Raw genomic sequence first — 17,884 nt, 5'->3', positions numbered from 1 at the left:
GCCACAGTGTAAGCCTTTAATAAACCCACATTTCTGTAAGTGCTATTACTTAATTTTGTGAAATGTCTCATATTGAAATACTAACATACTGGATCCCTTTATGATAACCAACCTAAAGTGTTTATTTACTCTGGCTACAGTATACTTGAGGTTTTACTTTAGTGATAAGATTCATGATTGTTTTCAATGTAACAAGTCTTTTCAAAGTATTTGTAATCTTACCCTGAAACTTACACTTTTTGTTACATGGCAAAAACATTTAATAGCCAAATATAAATTGCTTCGTCTGCAAATTCCCAAAGCCATTTGTATTACCAGCATTTTGGTATACGAACCCAGGAGTCCTGTAATAGCTTTGTACTCCTCTTGGGACAGAAAAATGTACAAAAAGCTGCTGATCCTGAGGAAATAATGCAGCTCACCTACACATAATTTACACTGCCAGTACTTAAAATGTGTTATGCAAAGGTTATGCAGTCATTTGCGTTTATATTCAGAGGATATTTTTATTGTTTTGGTTGTTGCTGTGGTTGCCATTTGGCCTCTAGAGAGACCCCAAGTGGATTTTTGCTTGTATGTTGTTAATTCCAGGTGAGCAGACAGCTATTATGGGAAATTAATAGGAATTAGGGGGAAACAGCATGTCAGGTGAAAGGTGGAATAATTCATTAGTAACTCAGTGGTTGCCCTATGTGTGCATGTGCATGTGCTTTGTGTGTATGTGGATTTTTCTCACACAGTCATAACAAGACTCTTCAACATGCTGCTACCCTGTTTTTTCTCTGAATGAAGACCTCTGCTTTGCTTAACAAAAATAAGCTCCTTATTACTGAGCTAAATTAATGCTCAACTACAGCAGTTAATTAACATCAGTCAGCAGAGGGCATTTATTGTGAAAAGTATCCCCATCACTGAGAACATTGATTGTTACATGCTCCTGTGAGACCCAACAGTCTTGCAGGCATCTCTAATCATTGTTCGACACCTTGAAAGACAGACACCTCTGTTCAAAGTTAAAGACTGGCCTGTGTCAGGTGCTAAAAAAAACATGTGACCTCATCGCTTCCTCGCTCAGCTCCCCCTGGAGGTAGAAGCTCTAATTCCACCATTTTTACTCCCATTTCCCCTCAGTCTGCTAATGATGATGAGACCCGCTCTGTGCTCTCACTCTCCCTCTTGTCCCTTAAGGCTGAGCGATGGTATTTGGGATCGGACACTGTTTAGTTATTGGCCAACAATGGAGAATGTCTTTTAATAACACACCTACTACAGATTAGGTGGTAATTGCAGCCTTAATCAATAAGCTAGCTGAGCGGAAAATTAAAGGTACATGAAGCCAGCCCCCCCACGCCCAGAAACACACACAACACGTTTTTTGGTATTAGGCCCATTGTTCAGACGTGGCCTAGTGAGAACGCTGGAGGGCGAAGGCAGAGGGCTGGGAGCGAGGAGGGATCTGACAGTGATAAATAGGCCTTTTAATAGCAGCTGTGCCACTTGGGCAGCCATTCTGATCCATTCTCATCCAAGCCAGTCCCATCATCCTCCCCTTCCCTCCCCCACAATGAGAGAGCAAATTTGCATATTGCTGTGATGACTTGGTAATTCATACTGGATTTCAGAAGAAACACATTCACATGTGTTCAACATTTAAATGTACATGTCCCCAAGTGTGTGTGATCAGTAAAGTTTTGCTGTTTTTTTGTTGCTGCAAAGCCTCAGAAGGAGGGAGCATTAACACACACACACATGCACACACATCCACACACTGCACCTCGCAGTTTAACAGATGGTTTGGTTAACTGAAACATCAATTATTGCATTGCCTTGGCAGGCGTGTGAGCGGCTCAAGTGTGTGTGTGTGTGTGTGTGTGTGTGTGTGTGTGTGTGTGTGTGTGTGTGTGTGTGTGTGTGTGTGTGTGTGTGTGTGTGTGTGTGTGTGTGTGTGTGTGTGTGTGTGTGTGTGTGTGTGTGTGTGTGTGCGCGCGCGCGCGCGCGTGCGCGTGCGTGCGCACATGTTAGTCCTGTAGGATATGAGTGTTTGGTGAGCTGTTGACCTGGAGGAGAAAAGGGTTAATGCTACACTCCTCAGAACAAGCCCACAGGGCATTGGTCTTCATTGGCAACAGATTTCAACACAGCATGCTCACATTTGTGGGAACACTGTGGATTACTTCTGATGTCATTTAAATAAACATTTTTTTTCTTTTGTGACAGTGTAAAGAAAATCACTGTGAGGAAATCACAGAACAGATCACAGAATATCAAATAAACTTCTCACTGCTTTTCTTAAACTTCTGTTTTTTTCTGTCATTCAGAATTATGTTGCTCCATCAGTAAAGCCACTTTTCTGGCTTTGTGATGTACTCCTAAGTTCCAGTGTTTGTAAATACTAATCAGCCTCCCAACTATTTGTGACTTTTCCCCTTGAAGTATTTCAACACAATGAATGAGCAACGCATGAATGGACTGCTCCCTGACCCTTTGCAGATATTTCCAAGAGGTATGGAAACATTTTTTTTACAGTTTATCCTGATAAATTGACTTTAACCTCTGTCACACTTTTCTCGTCTTATCTACCACTCACATTCTTCATTGCATTCACACCACATTCATACACTGAAGGCAAAAGATGCTGCTGACTTTGTCACAAGGAGCAATTTTCAGTTCAGCTTCTTGTGCAAGGACTTCTTTAGCATGTAACTATGGGAGACGGTATTGCCAACCATAGATTGATATTGCTTAGACACTGAATACACCTTTAGAATTGAAACTGGAATATTAAATCAAATCAATGCCTTTCACATTTTCACATATTGTAACAATTCTCCTGAAATTTGGTTGAATTATTAGTGTTCAGTGAATAACAGAATTAAAAGATCTGACTTGAAGTAAGAATGATGTCTCTGGAAAAGATTAAAATTTATTGGCCTCTTCTGGTATTGTGCTGAAAGTCATTTGTAAATCTACTTTTATTTGGCTCCAAGGACACTGAAACTACAAGCTTGCGTTCAGCCTGGTCCAGACTTCATTTGGTCGTGCATGTGTGTGGTTTCTTTCAAAGCTGGTTTCCACCATGAGTGATTCTTGTTCCCATGTTCATAAAATGTCATTCAGATCATACATAATCCCCAGCAGCCCCCCTGTAGGCGTAGAGATGAAACATTCTACCATCTCCCTTTTCTGTCTTTTCACTCTTCTTTAACTCTGTGATTCAGTTTTTGTCTTTCCTCCTGCCTACCTTCAGCTGTCTCAAGAGCCCAACATCTCACTCACTCTCTTCTCTACAACTAATTTCAGAGTAACCCTCATTTCATCTTTCTTTTTTTCCCTTTATAAAGAACTGATTCCTTTTCAGCACATTTGTAAATGGCCCACTGATGTGTTCTACAATCTAGTCAATTACTGTTTCAGCCGGCAAGACTCCAGGGATCCGGAACATACATGGCCTGAAGGTACCTATCTCAATAATTGTTTCAGCTGCCTTACACAGAGAGCGAGGGGAAGGAGGGAGGGAAGTTGAGGCAAATGGATTGGTAACGCTGTGTTCCACTTATTGAAATGTCAATTGAAGTCAAGGCTCTCCTTTTCTTTCACTCATTTTCTTGCTCCCCTTGTCTATGTTTATGTATGGGGACGGCTGGCTGGGGCTGTACCGGGCTTGTCTCCTTTCCCTTCTCTTCCTCCCCCCTCTGTTCTTGTTTCTTACGCGGGTGAAGTCATTTAAGAGCGAGGTGTGATACCTGAAACCTTGATCCCTCTCTCCAGAGTATTATGATCCTCTCATTACATATCATCGGATGAACTTTAGTAGTGGTTAGCGCAAAATGAAGTCAATAAGAAGATGTCATTGTTCAACCGTGAAATTGTCATTACAAGCAGCCTTCTGCCATTTACAAAGGGTCTTCCACAGACCTTCCTGTTTCATGTATGACATATGTTGCCATTGAGGCTCATTGCTAATTACCATGGGTTAAATGACTTGGCACTTTCTCTGTCTCTCCAGATGATCTATATCATATCCATCTCCATTTCAATAAGAAAATTACCCCTTCCCAAATACTCTAACTGCTTTAATCAATCTATCCTCGGAGGAGCTTTGGTAAAGACTACCGAACCCTATCAGTTTTTTAAGGTCAAAGGTCTGTTTTGAGAAAATGACGTTTTGTGAAAACCTCTCATCCTCCAGTAATCTTTCCCCTCTTTCTCCTCTTTTAATATAAAAGTAATTGGCTGAGGGGAGTCTTGTGCACTGTTTAAATTAGGTCTTCTTGGGCACTAATTAAAGAGAGAATCCCTGAGCCTTGGTGGACCCTTCACAGCGGCCTTATGACCTCAATTAAATTAGTTATTTTTAGTATCCTCTTTTCAGGGTCTTGTCTCTCCTTTTGTGTGCATTATCTGGATTGAATACACAAGTCTTAGAGATGCAGATGAAAAGATATTAAATAAAAATATCAACCTCACATTAATGGCAGGGTACTTGACATTTTTGTGTACTCAAATGCATTTTGTCTTCTTGATTTGTGGTATAACTCCATTTTGTTTCACTGTCACAAATATTTATTTTCCCTCTCATTTTTTTTCTCATTCTGCTGTCCATCTCTCCACTCCTCCATGTAGACGCCCTTCTCTCCTGCCTCCCTCCTCTCCTTTACAAAAGCCAATTAACCTTCAGGCTGAACTGAGAGCTTGTGTTTTGTTCTTGTTCATCAGGGGGTCTGGCCATATGTCTGTCTGTCTGCCTGTCTTTTGGCCTTGACCACTAAGTGAGTGTCTGTGTGTATTTGTCCTTTCACATTTGTGTCTTGGTGTTTGCACACCTTCAGGTTAATACAAGACCTAATCCAGCCAACGACTGCACACATACTGTCCCAGACTCCATGGCTAACAACAGGTGAGCTTGCTGCGGCTTGGGGGGCATGTTACACTACCTTTAAACAGTTGTTAGGTGAGGAGAGAGTCAGTGATACTAATTAGACTGTAATCTTGCTGTGTTCCTTCCTCCAGCTTAAAAAAGTCATCTGCTGAGCTGAAGAGGATCTTGACAAATGGGCAGGTGAGTCTATGTTTTTGGGTTTAAAGAGAACATGGCTGCTTTTTTCTCTCTGCTCCAGCTCTCACACCTGGTTTCACCTGATTAGAGCACATCTCACCAGTGTTTGACTCCTCTATTGATTTTCTCAGCTTCCAACTGTGGGCATGTTATACAGAGCGCATTTGGTTGTTGTCTCTTCATTCACTCGTCCATACTGGAAACAAGGGGTCTGGCGGTTGTCTTGCACACACACGCACATGCACACACACTCTCACAGTGGTTAGGCAGACAATTAAGCCACGGCCTTTCAGGTTCCTGCTGTAACATAGTGAACTAATAGATCTGTTTCTTCTCTATCTCTCCATCCATCTCCTCTCATTCTCCTCTCCTTCCTCCCCTCCCATGTCAGCAAGTGAAGTGAATTTAAGTGCGGAGGAAGGGAACACGCTTAAATGTATGATGCCACTCATCTGTAGATATAACATCTGTGTTGGCAGCCTTTTATTGGTATTGTATGTAGCATAGTACAGTCACAAACTTGACTTTGACATTCAAACAAATTGGGCCCACAAAGACTTTAAATAGGATTCAGATACAGAGCATTGATAGGAAAATAGTCATATGATAAATGTGAACATCTACTCTTGGAAGGGAATATTAACAGGTTATGTTTTGCTTGTAACAGCAGAAATTGTTTGAAATTTATTTTTTTCCAACTTTTAACTTTATCATCAGTGTATTTATTGGAGTCAGTTTTCTGCAGTGTCACCTGCTGCATTAACATCAGCAATCTCTGCTCCTTCTCAAGGAAAATGTTCTCCGTTATGGGGCAGTTTGGGGAAAATATGTCAGGCTTTTTGGTAGGAATGCAGGATATATATTGGTATCGGCCAATGTTGGCTATTTTTTCAACATGTGGGCATCGACTGATGCATAAACGTGGGCCAATATCTTGAACAATCTTTCAAGACCCAAATAATATTGTTTTCTATGACTGTGTAAACACCAAAACTACTTAAGAAAGGTTAGAGTCTCTTTTATATGTCTCTCTTTCTGTTTTTAATCCAAAAAACAGACAAAACATACTTTTTTGATCCCATTCATCTTGGGCGCTCCATCCTTTGATCCTCTCCATGGTCGTCTATTCTCACGATCCCGCCACTCTTTCTCTTTAAATTACCTCAACACATCATCTCGGATAGCTTTTTTTTTTTTTTTTACCAATATTAATATCCATAAATATCAGTTTATATGTCAGGATCAGGATTTGGATTTTATCAGGATTGTTTTGACTATTCTGAGCTGCAAACAACAATTTTTGCCCCCCAAAAAATTCTTATTTTGCATTGTAAACAATGTTTCTGCACAAATGCTTGTCTTTTTTTAATTAACATGTACTTATACTCAACAGAGCTACAAGATTACAACTGTTTAGAGACATTAGATTTAACTGTAAAAAGATTGAAACTGGCCTTTAAAAATGCACAGAACTGTTTTACTCAGACCTGCTGTGTAAGCTCAGGCTATAATATCATCCACAACTCTTTTTATCAAAGTGGAGAGGGACAATGACGGCAACAAATCGTCATTAAACTCTGAATCAGTCACTCCCCCTCTGCGTGAGCATAGTGTCCTTTTTATAAATTGGACAGCAAATGTTGTATTGATCCCCTTCTTGTGCCCCCTCTCTTTTCTCTCCTCATGTTGCTGAACTTGAAGTGACCTGAATGCTTGTCTTGTTTATAGCCTCCGGTGACATTGTAATACCCCCCCTTCCCTTTTGTTCTCTCATTTTGCTCTTTTTTTGAACCCATGTAGCTACACACATCCACTGGTTGCATGTCCTCATGTCAAAGCATCTGAGTACTTTTATTGAATACCTGTGCTTTTTTTTGTTGCTCTGCAGATAAATGCGCAAGATATCCACTATCAAGAGCAACTTGGCCATGGAAACGGAGGAACAGTTTACAAGTAAGTGTTTCCTGACTCCACACATTGAGACACCAACATTGCAAGGCCACTTTACAATAATGAAGCCTGACACTGAAAAGGAAGCTGCTTGAGCAAGTGGTGCAGTCTGAATGATACGTTCAGGAATGTCAAAGTGTCAGGAAAGTGTAAAAGAAATTCAGTTAACATCCTGTATAGGACTGGTTTTACGTAGGATTCTTGACTCTTCTTTTGTATTATACCTTTTTATAAAGCATAACTTAGCAGGGTTTTCATAAAAGGCATCTTCCCTCATGTGTCAGTTTATCTCTCAACGTTTGCTGTGACATCTATCAGACTGCTTTGTGTCCGCAGCTGCATTTATTTATTCTAGGTTGAAGGTTGCAAACATATATGATATTGATTTGGAGCTGTAAGGTATGACAGCAATTGACCTAATCTGTCCATAGTGGAGCACTTTACCTGCCACGACAGAAGAGCTCTATCCTCTCAGGCTAGACAAATGTATTACTGCCCTGCTAACGTTATGACAAGGTTGGCATTTGTGTCGCTCCTTCAATCCTCCTTTCCCCACCTTGTGTTTCCTCCTTGCCATCAATCCTTAGCTATTGAGCTGTTTTATTGAGATTGAAGTATTGATCACTGCTCAGACCAACCTTGACTTGACAGAGTGGTCTGTCTCACACGTTCTCCAACAAACCCAGTAAATTTCCAATCCTGCAAGTCCATGAGGCTATCGTTTTTATATTCAACCCAGTCTTTCCAACCAACAGCTTTTTATTTTTTTATGACTCTGAGATGGTTACATTAAGAGCCAATCTCTCATAGTGTTGGAGAGAAAGATTGCTGATAAGTTTGGCCCAAGAAATGGTTACACTGCAGTGGGGGAGGCCAATAATGCAAGCCCAACAACTTCTCAGTCAATTTAGCCCAGTGAAAAATCCATACGCTTTGGTCCTGAAATTTTTATGGTCGAATGGAGAACATAAAAAAACATAAAAAGCAGCCTGGTTGTTACAGTGTTTTTATTTTTTTTTTTATGCATACTTTTTTACCAGCTTTAAAACATGCCACCCCCCAAAATTCATCACAATCACTTAATCTACCTTTAGTATGCTGGATTTTTTTATTGCACAATTTGAAGAGTTAAATTTCGGCCACACTGTCAAAATTTAGACTTAAAATATTTGTTCTTTAAGTCCATTATTGTGAAACAAAAGCATTATTGTGCTGCTTTTTAGGCACAATTTAGGCATGTTTTAGCAAGTTTAAGCATCTCTACAAATATGGAAGCAATTTGTTCGAGTATTTCTGTGCTTTAGACACAAAGTTAGTCCTTCTTACAATGACAGGGTTTGATTAATCTTTTTTTCATTATGATGTGTTTGGAGTCACTTATACAGGAACAAGACCAAATTCAGATATTTCCAACAGTACAGAGGAGAAAAAGTCACCACTCCTCTGTCAGTTTTGCAGCTCACAGACAGTACACTCTCTGCATTGACTGACACTGTATGTAACTTTAAGGCTGCTTGCAGCAAAGCCTCTTAAAGTCTGTATTCCACAACTGTGTTTGTTCTTCCATAGTTCCCACAGCTGCATCCTTCCTGGTCTACCAGTCCTTCTCTGCTGAGTCAGCTGCAGCTCAAAGGGTTTGAGCTAGGCTATGAGCAGCTTATCTTTTGCATAAATTAAAAAAAAAAAAAACAAGTCCGACTCAACTTACCCAGTCTCCAAAATGGCACTGGAGAGTCTGACCTGATTCAATAAATCCGAAAAGAGCCCATTTTGAGACTTTGACAGAAAATTTGTCACCAAACTCAGCCCAGGTGTTTCCCCGTGATACACTGTCACGGTTAACAAAACCTAAGTGTAATAAAACATTACAACCATTCTTCAGTCCTCTAATCAGACCTATACTAAAAAGTATTTGCTTTATTAAGCCGCTATAAAAATCCCCGATACATGCACATTGAAGACCATGCTTCTAATCCAATTCTATGTCCCACTCAGCCTCCACACTTTGGTCCAGCTTATATTAGGCTTATCATGTGTGAAAGGCACCACCAAACGCTTTCCACCTTTTAACCTCTTAGCCCATTTATGACCCAGAGCCATTTAGACTCAATTGGATGTTACCAACACCTCAGCTCTCTATAGCCACTGGCTGACCTAACCATCCATCATTGTCAGCCCTTGTTTTTTATTACTCACTCTCTCAGAGGTCCATCTTGTCCACCAATCTAAGTGACTCTGTGGCTTATAAATACAATAACAAGGACAAACAGGCCATTTTCGTGAGCCATGGATCTGGCAGTCCAATTAAAACCAGCACATTTGCTTGGTTGTTACTGTGGCAACATGTACTTAGACACACTTGGTTGTTCTTAAGTCTTTAGGCCTGTTTAGTACATTGATTTTGTGTTTTTTTCACCTCATTGATTGGGCTGTATATAGATAATGGTGTTTTATGTAAATGGGGAATGGCAACTATAAATCAAAGTAAATAATCTTAAAAACAATGGTTGCAAAGTATAAGTAACTGTACCTTCAATGTGAGACATTTTCTAGTATCTCTAAATTTGTATCAGCGACATGAGTGTCAAAACTTGGAGAATTGTTCTACTAAATACAACCGGGGAATTTAGGCCAACTAGGTTAGACTGTCCCAAGTTTGATAAACACTAAAACATTTGATAAGATTAGTTTATGTTATATTTAACAGCCTCAAGCTGAATGATCATGAAATAATTATGATGTAAAATAATTGTTTGAGGATGTGGTATCCACTGGTGTTTAGTTTGACTCATTTCTGTTCTAATTTATTTATCTTAACTGGGTCAAACCTGCACAACTGCATAGATACAAAAATACAATTATAAAAAGAACAAACTTCTGCTGTGACACTTTTGCAATTACTTATTGTTCTAGCCTGTTAGAGACAACATTGACACCCATATTTGTAGCCTGCTATTTAATTTTCAGAGGGAAGCGCCTTCAACGAAGCAAAGTGACATAACCACTATGTCTTGTGCTGCTGGACTTGACTTGGCTGGCTATCACCACAACTTTGGCCAGACGTTTTGCTGCCAGTAAATTTCCTCAAGGTAGATAAGAAGCAGTAGATAAAAATCATAAATTAATAGATAACCAAACACTGTCTATGTCAGACTATCGTCAATATATCTGAGAATCATTATGATGGCCACTGCAGCTCCTTTTCACTCCAAGTCCTGTTCCCCTGGACACACCCCTCCTCGCCTCAATCTGACAGACAAATCTTTTTCACTGCGTACGATATGTTTGAATAAGCAACTCTAAACAGTAACAAAACTGTGACAAACCTCAGGAGCAGGTTGACAAAAAGGGTGTTGAGAGACCTATTCCCAAAATGTTATCAGAGCCCTCACAGAAATGAAGAATATCTGCTTTCACTTTTTGAACCACAGAAAGATTTGAACAAAACTATGCTCTACTTTGCTTCACTCTGTTTCTGTTATTGAGTGTCTGAGCCCGTAAGGAGAGGTGTTGTACCTGTATCAAGTGAAAATGTAAGGAAGGAGGAAGGCAGCCCATGTGATCACCCATGTGGCAGAGCAGAAGTACCACGTTAGCCCTGATCCACGAGGCCAGTCTCTAACCCTCGGCCCCAACTTTAGAGACATAGAGAGAGGCCCTATGAATACTGCATGATGGAGCTTTTATTACAGAGCGAGCTGGAGTGTAAATAAGATCCAGGCAATGGGGCACGTTTACTGGGGTCAGATCAGGTGGAAGTGGCAGGGGGTGGGTTGGGGGAAGGTGGGGGCTTTGTAACCTTGTCCCCATGTCTCCCGTTGTCACAGGCCTGTCACAGTAACTCATACAGGGATGCTCGGCCCTGAGGCGGTCAAGGACAGTCTGAGTATAAAGCATCTACCAAGCAGTATTCACACCAGCTCTGCAGTCCTAAAAGATGCCCTTTAAACATTTCACTTTTTCCAAAACTTATTTTGAACAATGTTTTTGTATCCTTCAATTTTAATTAATCAAAAAATAAACTGCAACTTGTGATCACACCTATGAATGTCACTCCCATCATACTGGCATTGAAGAAACTAAGAGGACTGCATCGGTGCAGAGAAGCACGAGAACTTGTTTTAATCTCTTTTTTTTAGCTGCTTTCCACACACAACCTGCCCAGTCAGTACTTAACATGTCTACCCCTGCAATCTTGCCTCAATTAACATTTTCTTCTTAATTAAAAGGCGGCAGTCATGCTTAACTGATATTGATTGTAGCTTAAAGGAAGACCTAGACATCAAAATGGAAACAAGGCCATCAGCCTTCTGTGCAAAGAGCTTTCCCCCAGAAAATGTGGCTCGAAAGATCCAAAATACTCACCTTGACTGTGGGGACAAACTGGGACAGCGTCAGTGTCCGATTGAGAACACTAAGAATCTTTTGTAATTCGGCAATTATTGTTTGTCTTTTATTAGTGAACATGTGATTGTGAGATCTGGGACAATTGGAGAACTTGTTACCAGGCTTAAAACAACACCAACACATAACGGAAGCAGACGTTTTTTAAATTTTACCAGTCATGAAACATAAAGTCTCATACGAGTTGGGAGACTGTGTAAAACATTGATAATCAGAATTGGATGGTTTGCAAAATTGTAAGTCCTTTGTATTCAAGGGATTATTTTTGTTTTATGCATCTCATTTCAATTTGATGACAGCAACATGTTTCAAAAGAGTTGGGACAAGGACAAAAGAAAACACTGAGAAAGTTAAGCAATTTCAAGAAGCTGCAGAGAGGAGACCAGGATTAGGTTTCTTTATTTGTACCCATAGATTTTACCTAAAGAAAAAGTGACAAACCACTAAACCACTAGAACACAACAAAAGCATTCAGGCTCATGCAAACCATTATTTAAATCAGGGAGAAATGGGTAAAAGTACATGTACATGATTCTGAAACTGAGTCCACTTGAGATGGACTGACACAAAATGGAAAACTCTTCAATTTTTAGGGGGAATCATGTATGGCAAAAAGATGCTGTACAACATTTTGTGTGTATCACAACTGTATTTTTTTGCAGTAGTGTTTTAGACTTAAAAACTACACATGTACAGCACTGAATAACTGCAGTAAGAGAGCAGTGTGGGTTTAGCTGAACATTTGATGTGGCACTAATAGGTCCCTTTAATTAAAAGCCTTGGCCAGTTTTGAGGTGTCTGGCCGAAGAGCAATGTGATACCCCAATCTAAGACACATTAATCACACCTAGCACCATACACATTCTTTCTAGGAGACCTGCTGACAGGTGAGTCGCCAGGTATCGCATTCACTCAGTCTGCTTGTGAGCTAACTGGCCTGCGTGACGTACACAGCCCCCACCTCATCCCACTCACCTGACAGCTGTTGGACAGAATTTGTCCTTGAGGATTGTATGTTCTGAGGTCTAGAGGTATTGTCACTGGTGCCGTAAACGAACCTTCAAGGGCTGTAACTAAAGCCGATGTTTGGCATTAAGGAGTTTGATAATTAAATCATTACTGGGACGGTCTGTGGCTGCTGTGTTACGTGCAACTCAAAACTCTGTCTGGAACATCCAGAGACAGGGATGACCGGGTCTAGTTTTGTGTGGTGACCTCTGACCTCTAGGAGAAGTGGTTGTACGCATGTTGATGCTTCTTTTACTCAGATACATAGACACCTGTGGAGCCTTTGAATTTTATCTTTTAAACCTCATCACTGGTTTGAGTGATCCCTCCTTTTCAAACCCTGTTCATTTTCACATCAAAACAGTGGCATGACATTTGTGTAATTTGACTGGTCTTGATAAGAAACGTATGGATTACACAGAGATTCTTGCTGAAAAAAGGAGAAAAAAAAGAGTTAGTTCCCCTCAGTTTAAAAACAAAAAACTCATGTTACGATCGAGATAATCAAGTGTACAGTACAGAAGTAACCGTTCTTTTTGTCCTGTTTCTTCCTTCAGAGCGTACCATGTTCTTGGCAAGAAGGTTTTAGCTGTAAAGGTAGCAACTCTTTCAGAAACTTAATATTTTTTTATTTATAACTGACCAACAATCATTAAAACAGCTGAAGTTTTTTGTGTTGTTTATTAATTCCTGAACATTTTTTTCTAGGTCATCCCACTGGATATCACAGTGGAATTACAGAAGCAGATCATGTCAGAGTTAGAAATCCTCTACAAGGTTAGTTTGTAATTGTTTCGATCCATCCTCTCCTTTATGGTACATAGAAAATTAAAAACAAGTACACTTCTGAGTCGTCACTTGCTTCTTTGCAGAAAAAGCAAAGAGTAACTTTATATCAGACCCCTGAATTCTTATGTAGATAAAAATGCAGAAAAGACTTGAATTGCAGGTTAACTTTGTTATGATCTCTGATAATCTTATTTTCTCTCCTCTTGATTTCAGTGTGATTCACCTTACATCATCACTTTCTTCAGTGCCTTTTTCGTAGAGAACAGGATATCCATATGCACAGAGTTTATGGATGGTAAGTTGCTCCTTCTCAAAAGGCAGCAGATCCTAAGTTTTAACTTTGGCACAGCCTCAGCTGTGAAGGAGAGACCTCCAGGAACTGTCTTCTGTCTCTCGCTGTGTGTCCATTTACACTTCTGCAGATCAGGAAAACGCCTTCTCGCTGGGAGCATGCTCAGTATGCCTTGTGTGCTAAAAGCTACAAGGGTGTGATGAATGTTGACTTAAGTGCATTTGTAGATGCGTTTGTATGTGTGTGTCAGCCGACTGGTGTGAGATAAGGGACTGTGTTTTTTAGGGTTGTTTGTCCAAGTGTGTGGTAATGCAGTAAATCCCCTGATTCACACTTTTTTTTGATCTTCAGTGAAGTCTTCCTAACCTCTCAGCACTTTTTAAGTCATGAAACTTTACTATGAGCTGTCAGATCTAATTATAACTGTTTAAATACTAATTTGTTGAAACATTTCACAGTTTAAAGAAACAAGACATCTTTCTTGTCAAGAGTTTCAGTTTCGGTATCAAGATACTTATGTTATTTCGATATTACAGAGTTTAACCTTCTTGTGGCTTTGTCACTAGGACAATAGTCATATTACTTTTTAAAAGTTTCTTCCTATGTCACTGTCTTGAGTATTAATTTGTCTCTTGCAGGCGGATCTCTGGACGTGTACAAGAGAATTCCAGAGCATGTGTTGGGAAGGATTGCCGTGGCTGTAAGAGAAACATTTATTTAAACATGTAACTCATCAAAGTTTTCCTTTAAGTCACAGTTTCAGAGTGACCTGTTTTTGTTTGTTGAATACAAACAGGTCTAAAGAAAGTCTTTTGTTCTAGTGATAAAATAAGAGAACCATGGGTGTGAATTTTTTGATAAGCCTGTTTTGATGAAGTGATGGACAGTGTCAGCATTGTTTTATTATTTCCCCTGTTAAGGTCTAATCTCAGTTGAAACTAAAATTTGATCAAACATGGCCTTGATTCTGATGTTTGATTTCCACACTCATTACCCATTGCCTGTCTCTACCTTTTTTTCCTGTCTCCCCTCTTTAACTTTGTTCGTAATCAAACAATGACAGTGATTTAGTCAGTGTTAATTCTAATTCACAGCTTTCCCTCCTTTTCCACCATCACAGCTGTTAATTATCACAGAAAGATAAGCACCCAGGAGGGTGTGAGTGAGCTGCACTTTGCAGCATTCACACCACTGTCTTTTAAGGCAGCAGGACTACAGAGAGCTTTTGTGCATCCCTAATTTATGGCAAAGGATGTGGTTAATCAGAGATGGATGACAGGAGCTTAAAAACTACAATAGGTTTTCACAGTTCATGAAATAAAAAAAACACTCTGCTACAGTAAACATTGAAAAGAAGCAAAGGAATTAGGAAAGAAACTTTTCTGGGCTTTGTCCAACATTACAACATGTTACAACTGTAAGGAGAGTCAGCAAGGAGACACACTTACAATATTTCCTGACATCCTCAAATGTTCTCAAAGAGCACTCTTGATATTTTGTCTGATCCAAAAAAAGTGAAACCCAGAGTCCATGGCTAAACCTTTTTAACAGAACTATGATTGGTTTTAAATCAGTAGCTCTCAAGTTGGCACTGTTTGCCTCCATCACTGGTAGATATGAAGCCTGTAGTCACTTTTATGAGTCTTTCACTGCTGCTAGCTCAACTTTTGCACAAGGCAGGTTCTTCCACACACTTGGAAACTGTGAATTCAGGCTACAACACCTTGGCATCAAAGTTTTAGGTCATTTGGTAGAAATGTCAGAAACCTATGCTGGTACTTCTCAGCATAAAGTTTCAAAACTGCCTTGAGTTAATTTTCCATGATATACTGTTGGATTGAACTAGACAACTTATCCGTTTGAAGGAAATACAACTACTGGTCTTCATAATGAAACAAGTAGTTCCAGTTTTGACTCAAACTCTAAAATGTCTGAGTACCTCAATAATAATCCTGTTATCTCCGCCATGGAGGTTATGTTTTTGGGAGATTGTTTCTTTGTCTGTGATATACATAACTCAAAAAGTAACAAACAGATCTTTGTGAAATTTCCAGGAAATGTTCAAAATTGAATGAGGAAGGAGTGATTAAATTTTGGAGGTGATCTGGATCACCGTCTGGATCCAGGACACTTTTAAAAGATTCTTTATCATTGTGAGATAGAGCTCTTTTCACCATTTGTGTATGTAACGCCACGATAAATGGAAGGATCGCTTTGCAAAACAATACAAGACAAGGTCACCATCATTTCTGACAGATGTAAAAGTACAATCCACATCCTGGCAATATTCTGGATAATAAAAATATGAAATATGTACTCGGTCATCATAATTTTCAACACTGTCAGGACACAAATTATCATACAAACCTGCAACTAACACCAAATTGTAGCAGACAGTCTGCTGAAGGGGAGTATAACATTAAACTAGGACTAAAGTGTTGCGTGACAGTCACAATATGCTTTGCGGAGGTCTGTGCTCCCCGAGTGCTTTTCTAGTTTCATATTTATTCAGCCACATCTGCTGCTTGAGACCCTTTGATTTGTATCTTAGTTATGTATTTTTTTCCTGATGGTGTCTCTAGGTAGTCAAAGGCCTGACGTATCTGTGGAGCCTGAAGATACTTCACAGAGGTGAGTAAAGTAGTGTGCTGGCTCTGTGTTATTAAAAAAAGAGCAGAGTTGATAAAGACAGGACACACAGTGCTGATGTTGCAGTTCTATCAAGCAGTTTGTCTCCACAGACGTCAAGCCCTCCAATATGCTGGTGAACACCCGGGGACAAGTCAAGCTCTGTGACTTTGGTGTCAGCACACAGGTACACTGATTTGTTTGTGTGAGGATGATCGAGAGAAGGAGAGAGTGGATGAAAGTAGGAGAAGAAAAACAATTGGCTGCGTCACTACAATCCTGTGCAATCTGTGTGTGTTTGTGTGCAGAAAATATATGTGCATATGGTCAACCTGTCAATCACTTCATTCATTTCAACTCCAAACATCAGCGCTGTCCCAGGGGTCGTCCTCTCACATTAACTCCCCCCCTCGCCCATTGTTCTGCAGCCACCGAAAAATCACTTGTTATAATTATGACCCACACACACAGCGGCAGAGCCTCATTGATATGTATTCGGAGAATGTGGGGAAAGCGTGGGTGGCAGACAATAGCCCAGGCATTGTATGGCTTGCTGTGTGTGTGTGTGTGTGTGTGTGTGTGTGTGTGTGTGTGGGTGGGGTGGAGTGTGTTTGTAACGTAATCATCATGGAGAGACCTTCATTTTTAACCTCGACTTTCCTGGAAGCTCCAAGGTGAATTTTACATGCTGTATGTGTATCACTTTTACACACACTGACTTGTCCTCTGTCTTTTGTTACACAGTTTTTCTGTTTACTTCTCTGTCACACACACACACACACACACACACACACACACACACTCACACACTTTCCCTCCCTCTCACACACTGAAGGGCTCGCTCCAAAAAGGAGGGAAAAAAAGGCCACATGGGACAGACAGTCATTATCACAGTCCTGTCATTGATGGCATGTGACACACACACACACACACACACACACACACACACACACACACACACACACACACACCTACCTCCCTCTCCAACAGTCTTTAGGTACTTCTGTTCTGTTTTGTTGTGTGAGGGTGGATAGCAGCCCAAAATACTAACTTGACTCATTGATACAATTACATGAAATAATTTAGATCCAGCATTTGTCTTATTTATTCAGGGCAATGGATGATGAATCCTTAAGTTATTTTTATGGCCTTAGTTGTTGTGTCATTACTGGTTTGATTTTCTGATTTTATCATAATGTGCGTTACATTTTTTTGAAGTCCACCTTTGTCTAACTTCATCCACAGCTGGTCAATTCCATCGCCAAAACTTATGTGGGAACTAACGCATACATGGCAGTGAGTGATCCTTTTAATAAAGCCTCATAAAATCATCTTAAAGTTACATTGCTTAGTAAACCAGTGTTATTTACTGTTTATTTTTAAGTCATGTTTGTGTTTTCGATGCAGCCTGAGAGGATATCAGGGGAACAGTATGGTATCCATGCAGATGTCTGGAGTGTGGGGATTTCTTTCATGGAGGTAAGATCTTTAAGAAAATACTGAAATCTGTTGAGCGAAATCAAGGAGTTTTGATTCTGAAGAGTTAGTCATAAACTTTTAATCTTGTTATGAATTTTATTTCTGAGATCTTATTTTTCTTCAAGAGTATTCTATGGCCCCATTTACACAACGTTTCATCTGAAAACGCTAAAACACTGAAAAAATCTGCGTTTACACAGAAACGCTGATGGACTGAAAACGCTGTAGTAAGCATGCCAGCCCTGTAGGTGGTGCTATAATAGTCTTGTACAGAAGCT

The 17,884-nt window shown here is 40.0% G+C and overlaps 1 protein-coding gene across 1 annotated transcript in view; it reads left to right on the top strand.

Annotated features, from left to right (window-relative positions):
• Positions 1-17,884, top strand: part of map2k5 (mitogen-activated protein kinase kinase 5) — a 48,282-nt gene that overhangs the window by 3,945 nt on the left and 26,453 nt on the right. The window contains exons 4-16 of the mRNA XM_074666978.1: positions 2,434-2,503; positions 3,415-3,455; positions 4,830-4,897; positions 5,011-5,059; positions 6,945-7,009; positions 12,976-13,015; positions 13,127-13,195; positions 13,421-13,502; positions 14,138-14,199; positions 16,082-16,130; positions 16,241-16,314; positions 17,373-17,423; positions 17,535-17,606. Of these exons, the coding sequence (XP_074523079.1) occupies positions 2,434-2,503; positions 3,415-3,455; positions 4,830-4,897; positions 5,011-5,059; positions 6,945-7,009; positions 12,976-13,015; positions 13,127-13,195; positions 13,421-13,502; positions 14,138-14,199; positions 16,082-16,130; positions 16,241-16,314; positions 17,373-17,423; positions 17,535-17,606 (792 nt within the window). The remainder of the gene's footprint in view (positions 1-2,433; positions 2,504-3,414; positions 3,456-4,829; positions 4,898-5,010; positions 5,060-6,944; positions 7,010-12,975; positions 13,016-13,126; positions 13,196-13,420; positions 13,503-14,137; positions 14,200-16,081; positions 16,131-16,240; positions 16,315-17,372; positions 17,424-17,534; positions 17,607-17,884) is intronic.

This window comes from Halichoeres trimaculatus, unplaced genomic scaffold, assembly GCF_033239565.1.
Source record: "Halichoeres trimaculatus isolate MK-OKI-2021-1 unplaced genomic scaffold, fHalTri1.1 fHalTri1_scaffold_3, whole genome shotgun sequence".
NCBI lineage: Eukaryota > Metazoa > Chordata > Actinopteri > Labriformes > Labridae > Halichoeres > Halichoeres trimaculatus.
Note: the sequence above shows the minus strand (reverse complement) of the source record. Positions and strands in the feature narration are given on the sequence as shown.